Source organism: Aegilops tauschii, chromosome 7 (genome assembly GCF_002575655.3).
Source record: "Aegilops tauschii subsp. strangulata cultivar AL8/78 chromosome 7, Aet v6.0, whole genome shotgun sequence".
Lineage (NCBI taxonomy): Eukaryota > Viridiplantae > Streptophyta > Magnoliopsida > Poales > Poaceae > Aegilops > Aegilops tauschii.
In genome coordinates, this window is record NC_053041.3 from 640804118 (window position 1) to 640813287 (window position 9170).

General features: G+C 54.4%; 1 protein-coding gene across 2 annotated transcripts; it reads left to right on the top strand.

Annotated features, from left to right (window-relative positions):
- Positions 1–1298: 1298 nt before the first annotated feature.
- Positions 1299–8616, top strand: LOC109734057 (beta-glucuronosyltransferase GlcAT14A). Of its 2 annotated transcripts, none has more exons than XM_020293277.4 (4): positions 1299–2394; positions 2531–2606; positions 2709–2833; positions 7725–8616. In XM_020293277.4, exons 1-4 carry the CDS (start codon positions 1779–1781, stop codon positions 8267–8269), a joined length of 1362 nt encoding a protein of 453 aa, XP_020148866.1. In that variant the 5' UTR covers positions 1299–1778; the 3' UTR covers positions 8270–8616. The 2 variants fall into 2 exon arrangements, with proteins under 2 accessions (XP_020148866.1, XP_040252928.1); XM_040396994.3 differs by lacking the exon at positions 7725–8616 and adding an exon at positions 5398–6143.
- The last annotated feature ends 554 nt before the right edge of the window (positions 8617–9170 follow it).

A 9170-nucleotide genomic window follows, 5' to 3' on the forward strand; every position in this document is an offset into this window, starting at 1 on the left:
GCCAACTACTACGAGTTTTATCAATCTTATGTTCCACATTTTTGCAATTATACAAACACAAAATATAATCCAAGAAAAGAACAAGCATGTCTATCTCCTGTATTATGTCGACCTAAAAGTCAAGGGGGACTTGGAATTCAAGACCTTGAGATTAAAAATATTGCTCTTCTCAACAAATGGGTTTAGAAACTACTCAGTGAGAATGGAGTATGGCAGGAAATCATTCGTAACAAGTACGTGGGATCCCAAAGCCGTTTCTCAAGTCTATTGGAAATCTGGTGACTCACATTTTTGGTCTGGCGTCATGAGGCCAAGGAATTCTTTTTCCAATTTGGAACTTTCTCGGTTAGGGACGGTTCCCAGGTTCGATTCTAGGAAGACACCTGGCTAGGGACCACACCACTTATGGTTCAATACCCGAGCTTGTATATGATTGTTAGACATAAATTTGTCACCATCAAACAAGTTTTGGGGCAAGAAAACCCTGATATTTCTTTCCGTAGGGACCTTTTAGGACCTCGCCTGGCAGCTTGGAATGAGTTACTCATACGTCTGGAGGCTATTCAGCTGTGAGATGAACCGGACATTTTTCGATGGAATTTGCATCAGAATGGCAAGTTTACAGTCAAATCCCTATATGATGCAATGGTTCATTGTGATGTTCCGGTTGATAACAGGAAATTGTGGAAGTTTAAAATCCCTCTAAGAGTGAAGATATTCCTCTGATTTCTAAACAGAGGGGTCATCTTAACTAGAGATAATCTGGCACGACGCAACTGGCAAGGCACCAAGACATGTATCTTTTGCCAACATGATGAGTCTATTAAACACTTATTTTTTGAGTGTAAGTTCGCTCGGTCGGTTTGGGCCATAGTTCAAGTAGCTTCAAATTTATAACCCCCACGTAGTGCACGTAACATGTTCGGCAACTGGTTGAGGGGTATTGATAAACAATTTTCTGCACATATTCTTGTGGGGGCGGCTGCCTTATGCTGGGCATTGTGGCTTACCAGGAATGATGTGGTTTTTAATAAAAAATGTGTTTCATCTCCTACGCAGGTTATTCATGTATGTACGCGATGGCTCCGTACTTGGTCTATCCTGCAGAGGCCGGAGGACAGGGACCTATTTATGATGGCGTCTACGCGGCTGGAGCGTACGGCCAGGGAGGTTTTCTACCCTCATGGATGGTGGTGTAATTCCGGATAGGATCTGCCACATCATAGGCTGGACAGATCTATTTATTTTTTAAGCTGTAAAACGATTTTTATTTTTGAGACGGTTGGACTTATTGGCTGTGTGCATCGAGCTATGAAGAGGCCGGACATTTTTTCGATGCGATTGTATCACCTCCATATGTCAATTTAATGAAATGTCCTTTATCAAAAAAAATGTCTATGTCCCGTGGCAAGGGGGTGAGGACCTGAACTGGGTAAGTTGTTGCTAAGGTACATTGTTCCGTAGTGATCCGGAACTTCCCGACGAAACAGACCACGTACAACTCCCGAGCCACCGACACCGACGTGTCTATATCCTCGACGTGCCACTGCCCATGATTGCTTGTCCGATCAACGCTCATCTCAGATTTCTAATTAAGCGCTCATTCATTCCGTGGGGTCAAGTCCTCGGCAAGATAGGGTATTTTATCCGACGACCGAGAGAGGCACAAGTCCGCCGGTGGTTTGCTTTGTTCGTCGCACATCCAGCATCAGCAGCAGCTACAAAACTTATTTGCTGGCAGCTCACCGGTCACAACGTACCCTGCGTGCTTTGCCGCCATGGTTGCCGCCGGTCTGCCGCCCATCAAGCACCACCCTGCCGAGTCGCAGCCATGCTTTGCCACCATGGACATCGACATCGGCACCCCCTCGTCCTCCCCGCGCGGCCGCTCCTCCTCCTGCGCCGGCATCGACCTGCGGGTCCTGCTCTCCGTCGTCTTCGGGGGAATCTTCACGGTGTTCCTCCTCGCGGCGTCGCAGGCCGCGCTCCCCTCCGCCTCACTCTTCCTCCAGCGGTACTCCGCAGCCACCCAGCGCCCGTCGCCACCGCGCTTCGCCTACCTCGTCTCTGGCTCGAAGGGCGACGCCGGCAGGCTGCGCCGCTGCCTGCTCGCGCTCTACCACCCGCGGAACCGCTACATCCTCCACCTGGACGCGGAGGCGCCGGACTCGGACCGCGCGGAGCTGGCGGCCTTCGTGGCGGCGCATCCGGTCCTCGTCGCGGCCGGCAACGTGCGCGTGGTGGAGAAGGCCAACCTGGTGACCTACCGGGGCATCACCATGGTCACCACCACGCTGCACGCCGCCGCTGCCTTCCTGCACGGCTCTGGTGCCGCCGACTGGGACTGGTTCATCAACCTCTCGGCCTCCGACTACCCGCTCGTCACGCAGGACGGTCAGTACATACATATCCATCTCCATTGTCCTGCCTTGCATTGCATGGCCATGGCGCAGTGCACATGACTTCTTCCATTCCTGCTGAATTCTACTGCTGATGATTTCCCTCGCCATGGCATTGTCAACCTTTGCAGATCTGATGGACGTGTTCTCGCGGCTGCCGCGCGACCTCAACTTCATCGAGCACACGAGCGACATGGGCTGGAAAGCGTACGTGTTCTCGATCGTTACCAAATCTGCAGCTAGCTAGCTAGAATTGACGACGCGAACGGCCGAGTGGTGTAGCATTGACGGACGTTGTTGCCATGGCAGGCATGCGAGGGCGAAGCCGTTGGTTGTCGACCCGGGGCTGTACGTGAAGACGAAGCGCGACCTGATGTGGATGAACACCGAGACCGAGAAGCGGGAGCTGCCCACCGCCTTCACGCTCTTCACAGGTACGGTTGCATGATCATCCATCGTTCATGTCCTTGGCTGATCCAAGCTCCTAATTAATTGCTCATGAACTTCAATGCTTGCTCATGATGCATGATCAATTAATCTATCCAAGAGGACGGCATGTCCTTCTTCTTTTTAAAGAAGAGAATAAAAGTTCGTGATCAGCCAGCACCATCTCATTAGGTCTATGCAATTCAGATCTCAGTTGAAAGCACACACGTTCGCATACGTGCAGATACGTCGCAGACCACGTCGTCTGTGCGACGCCTAAGCATCATCTCATTATTATATGCACGATCGAGTACTACGGACAAAGGTCGTAAGAGTAGCCGGCTGTTACGCCATCTCCACCGTGCGATCCCAAACGGACGTCCGTTTTGGCCGGATTTTGTCCCTTTGGGGCGCCGATGGGTTCGCCCGTGTCCGCCTCTGTCCGTTGGGTCGTGCGTGCGCCCACCGCGCGGCCGCACCCCAAATCTTGTCCGTGTTGGATGTGTTTGAAAAAAACATAAAAACTTAAACAAAATGACTTAAAAAAGTAAATAAACGCACTTTAAAAAACTTAAAACTTAAGTTAGGGTCCATGGCCACAAAACGGCGCAGTTTCACGTCCAACTTGACATAATTAAACATAAAAAAGAAAATAAAAAACGGCCGCCGCCAGCGCGCTCCTGCCCGCGCCCGTCGATGCTGTCGCCGTCTTCAGTGGCCGTCAGCGTCGTCCTCGTCGCTGACGAGGTCCACGTAGGCCGGCGGCATCCAGAGGTGGGCCGGCGGTGCGTGATAGACGGGGGTGGGCTGGACGGCGGGAGGTGCCTGCACGACCTCCTCCCGTGGCGACGCCTCCCGCTCCGGTGACCGCGGCGGAGTGGCGCACCAGTTCACGCCCACGGCGGCGGCCATCTCCGGAGCAGTGCAGGTCCAGCCCCACCCCTGGCCCACCAGGCCCGAGTGGAACGCGGCCACCGGCTCCTCCTCCTCCATCGCCTCCTCCCTCCTCTCCTCCTCCTTGACAGCTACCATGTGCAGCTCGGGGAAGGCGACGTCGCCGGCGGCAGAGAGTGCCATCGCCTCCTCCAAGCCGTCCCATTGGCGCTCGTCGTGGGTGTACATGGAGTCGTCCATGACACGCTGCACGAGCCGGGCCTCCTCCTCCGCTGTCATGCGAGGAGGTGGAGGTGGTGACGGAGACGGGGAAGGCGACGGCGTGGGCGTGAGGCCGCGCACGCGCGTACGCCCGCGCACCTCTCGACGTGGCCGCCGCGGCCCCGACACCGTGCCGGCGAAGGATGACGCGCGGCGCGTGTCGTGCTCGTCCCGGAGCCACGTGTCCCATAGGTCGGAATCTGGGGCGTACCTGTCGTCGTAGAACAAGTCATCGGGGAGGACGCGGCGGCGGTGCTCGATCTCATCGCGGCGCGCGCGGCCGCTCGCCGGCACAGGCGGGATCGGGACCCGGTCGGCGCTGAGGTGCCAGCCATTGGGGAGGTGGACGTCGCTCCACGGGACCGGCGTCCTCGTATCCCAGTACCGCCGGCACACGTCCACCGCGAGGTACTGCCGGTCGCGCTCGCCGGCGGGCCTAGGGTTGATGGTGAAGGGGGCCGGCGTGGGGGCTCGACGGGAGGAGCGCGTAGGAGACACGGGCTCCTCCTTCTTCACGGAGCCACGGCGGCGCCCCGAGGAGGAGCTGGCCTCACGGTCGTGCTTCCCCTTGCGGTTCCAGAAGCCCATGGCTTCGAGGTGGCCGGCCGGCGAGCTCGAGGACAATGGAGGGCTTCGGCTAGGGTTCGGCGCTGTCGGGTTTCGAGGAGGCCGCGGGGTGGCGTGGGGCAGTGTGGACGACGACCGGTCCACGCTTCCCATTTAAAGAAGGACGGCGACCTTCCGATGTGCGGATGACAGGTGGGGTCGCCCGCTCGTGCGCATTGATGTGGGCTGGTGGGAGGTAGGTGGCCGCCTGCCACGCGGCCCCGACGCGGACGAGGCGCGTGTCCGTTTGGTGTCCGCCGCGACCCAAACCCGGCGCAAGTTTGCGCTCGAAATGGGTCGGTCCGGACACAAAACGGACAAGACGGGTCCGTGCCGTCGCGCGCTGGGCCGCCTCGTTTGTCCCTTTTACCTCAAACGGACGGGGCCGGATAGAATGGGGTCGCGAAGTGGAGTTGGCCTTAGTATCATTTTTCAGTAGCCGGCCTCCAACTAATCTGCTCGTGCCTCGTAGTGGGAAGATGGACGGCACTTCTCCCTCTACGAATCCAAAATTGTGTTTTTAATTAGTACTACTAACTAGCATGGTGCCCCGGCGGAGCCAGGACTCGAGCTAGTATACTACTCCGTTTCTATTTGAAAATAATACATATAAATTTTGTCTGAAATCAAATCATACAAAGTTTGATTAAGTTCGTCGGAAAAATTTATCAACAACCACAAAAACTAAAGGATATGGTTAGTTCGACTGAAACTTAGCAAAACTCCTAAATGAACTATAAAATATATTTTTATATTATATATCTATGTAGTATTATTGTAGTTGTTGATAGTTTTGTTTGATAATAACCAGGTTCTGCTTGGACGGTGTTGTCGCGGCCCTTTGTGGAGTACCTGATCGGGGGGTGGGACAACCTGCCACGCACCCTCCTCCTCTACTACGGCAACTTCGTATCCTCCCCGGAGGGCTACTTTCAGACGGTGGCCTGCAACGCCGAGGAGTTCCGAAACACCACTGTGAACCATGACATGCACTACATCTCCTGGGGCAAGCCCTCGGGGCAGCACCCGGAGCTCATCAATGCCACTCATTGGGGTAGGATGCTCGGTAGTGACGCCCCCTTCGCGCGCAAGTTTGGTCGAGACCCCGATGACGTGGTTCTTGCGAGAATCGACGAGGAACTCCTGTCGCGAAAGCCCGGCATGCTCATCCCAGGTGGCTGGTGCGCAGGAAATGTTGGTGGAGGCGGCGGCGATGATCATTGCTCGGCTGTCGGGGATGCGGCACTCCTGCATTCAGGCCCTGGAGCTGTGCGGCTGCAGCGGCTCGTCGAGTCACTCCTGTCGGAGGACAGCCTCCGGCCTAAACAATGCAAGATAGTCGAGCACAACGATTGAGCTGCACTGCTACTGCCGGCGGTGCTCCATTTTTTCCGTTTTGAAAGAGCGAGACATCTCTTCATGGAATTTGATCACTTGTTTTTAGGTTGGGATCACTTGATCAGTTTCTTCTCCTTTTTAGCTACTATTGGAGCCCAACACTTGAGAATCGAGATATAGAGGCAGGGTCAGTTTGGTTTGTGCCTAGGTTTACCCTATCAAAAAATTGGTTGGCAAAACTTCTCGAAACAGGCTTTCGCCCTGCTTTGTATATAAAGCACCAACCACAGAGGTACACGGCCGAACGATACAAGATGGTGAGGTAGCCCTCTTACAAAGCCGATCCTAAGATATCCGGCAGACACAGACGCACGCGGCTATGCTACCAGCTACAAGCACCGGAAGCACTAAACACCCCCACGCTACAACCTAGCACATCTAAACTCCACGACAACGCCCCAAGAGGGAAGACGGCGGAAAGCGTCGCCGCTGCCATGGCTGATCGAAGTCCCTAATTGCTCATGAACTTCAATGCTTGCTCATGCGTGCATCAATTAATCTATGCAAAAGGACGGCATTTCCTTCTTCTTCAAATAGAATAAAAGTTCTTGGACTGCAATTCATGTCTCAGTTGAAAACACACGTTCGGATACGTGCAGATGAGTTGCAGGCCACGTCGTCTGTGCGACGCCTAAGCACGATCGAGTATGGACAAACGGTCGTACGTAAGAGAGAGAGAGAGAGTAGCCGGCTGTCATCATTTTTCAGTAGCCGGCCTCCAACTAATCTGCTCGTGCTTCGTAGTGGGAAGATGCATGGAGGGCACTTATGTTAGGATAATAATCATGATTGAGTCAGTTGATTAGGTCGTGTGTGTGTCATGCACGTAGGTTGGTTAGACTCCAGGTTAGTTAGTCAGGCGTGCGTGCATGTGTGCATGGCGATGGTTTGTAGCGTGCGTGTGTGCGTGCGTGGAGGCAGTTGGCGTGAGTGGCGCATTGCAAGCGTAGCGATCGGTTCGCCTAGCCGAGACATACGCGTACGAGCGCGCGTCGTGGGCGCCGGCGAGTGCGGATCGCGCGCAGCGGCCAGAGTGGGACGCGGTGTCGACGGGTGAGCACTCGAGTATAAACTCACCCGGCCTGTGTATTGTAACGTGGTATGTGCCCAGAGGAAAAGAATAGGCCGTGCGTGCGGCCGAGGCGCCGTTCGGCGGCGAGGGGCGTTCGTCACCGGACCGGGTTTGTCCCAACAATTTCTCCCTCTATGAATTCGAAATTGCGTTTTTAATTAGTACTACTAACTAGCAAGGAGCCGTGGCGGAGCCAGAACCTGCGCTAGTATACTACCCCCTTTCTATTTGAAATTAATGCATATAAATTTTGTATGAAATCAAACCATACAAAATTTGATTAGGTTTGTTGGAATTTTTTTTATCAACGACCACAAATATCAAATTAGTATAATTAAACAAACTATAAAGTATACTTTCATATTATATTTATGTACTCCAAAATATAAGGGCGTTTGACTTTGCACAGTCTTTTCTGCACAATTTTGACCACTACTATATACTAAAATGCATGAATTAAACATGTATCAATAGTATCATCGTATTTATCTTAAAGAACAATTCTATTTCATATGTCTTTATAATAATTTTGTAGGCATATAACAAGTGAAAATTATAGTCAAGTTCGTGTGATGAAGACCAAAAAAGTCAATGCGCGCCATATGTTTTTGGAAGAAGGGAGTATTATTCTAGCTAGCTGTTGATAGTTTCTGTCTGATAATAACCAGGTTCTGCTTGGACGGTGTTGTCGCGGCCCTTCGTGGAGTACCTGATTGGGGGGTGGGACAACCTCCCGCGCACCCTCCTCCTCTACTACGGCAACTTCGTCTCCTCTCCGGAGGGTTACTTCCAGACGGTGGCCTGCAACGCCGACGAGTTCCGGAACACCACCGTGAACCACGACATGCACTACATCTCCTGGGGCGAGCCCCTAGGGCAGCATCCGGAGCTCATCAACGCCACTCACTGGGATAGGATGCTCCGCAGTGACGCCCCCTTTGCACGCAAGTTCGGCCGAGACCCTAACGACCCGGTGCTCGCTAAGATTGACGTGGAACTCCTGTCACGGCAGCCCGGCATGGTCATCCCAGGCGGCTGGTGCACAGGAAATGTTGGTGGAGGCGGCAGCGATGATCATTGCTCGGCCATCGGGGACACGACACTCCTGCATTCTGGCCCAGGGGCTACACGGCTGCAGCGGCTCGTCGAGTCGCTCATGTCGAAGGACAACTTCCGGCCTAAACAATGCAAGATAGCAGACCACAACGATTGAGCTGCTACTGCTACTGCCGGTGGTGCTCCATTTTTTTCCGTTTTCAAAATGAGCGAGACATCTCTTCATGGAATTTGATCAGTTGTTTTTAGGTTGGGATCACTTGATCAGTTTCTTCTCTTGTTTAGCTACTACTGGAGCCCAACTCTTGACAGTCGAAATATAGAGGTAGGGTCCGTTTGGTTTGTGCCTAGGATTACCCTATCAAAAAATTCCTTGCCGACAACAGCCGCGAACTGACATCGCAGTGGTCAGGTCATAAGGACACATGCGATCGAATTTGGAAATCAAGAAACAAGGGCCAGATAAAGTAAGATCGACAGAAGGAGAAACCATAAGCCCACGAGAGAGTTGCCGTTCTTGCATCTAAGATCTCTCCAAGGGAAACTCCTAGCAGAATGATCTAAAAAAAAAGGAGGAAATGGGCGACCTTGCGCGTCTCGCCTCTGGCGATTGCGCCGCCCCCGTCCTCGTGCCCCTCGCCGGCGGCTTGCTTCCCTCCTCCGGCAGCGACGCCCCGGCCCTCCCCACCCTCACCCCCGTCCTCTCCCGCGGTGGGCGGACGTGGCTGCGGAGGAGGATCTCGCGGATGCTGCCGCGGCGGCGGCAGGCGCTCGCCTCCCTCCCCGGCGTTTCGGTGACCGGCTGGCTGAGGCCGTCGCCGCTTCTTTCCCAGCTGCTCCCCCGGCCGGTGATGTGATCCCCTCTCCCGGTCCCCTCATCGCTGACCCCCCGTCGATTCCCTCCCTGCTCCCCCCTCCCCGTCCTTTGCAGCGCGGCGGCTCCCGCCCATCTGCACCACCTTCCCCACCTCCCCCTGGCGCTGGCAGTGGTGCTAGTCGTCGGGGTCGTGGGGCCCGGTCCTTGAACTGGGGGGTGGCCGGACGGGCCGATCTCGGGA

What these genes read in the sequence shown, in the direction of transcription:
- LOC109734057 (XM_020293277.4), top strand. Translation starts at nt 1,779, where the DNA reads ATGGTTGCCGCCGGTCTGCCGCCCATCAAGCACCACCCTGCCGAGTCG. An exon ending in CCCGCTCGTCACGCAGGACG is followed by an intron (nt 2,395 to 2,530) that starts GTCAGTACATAC and finishes CAACCTTTGCAG; the next exon opens with ATCTGATGGACGTGTTCTCG. An exon ending in AGCGACATGGGCTGGAAAGC is followed by an intron (nt 2,607 to 2,708) that starts GTACGTGTTCTC and finishes TTGCCATGGCAG; the next exon opens with GCATGCGAGGGCGAAGCCGT.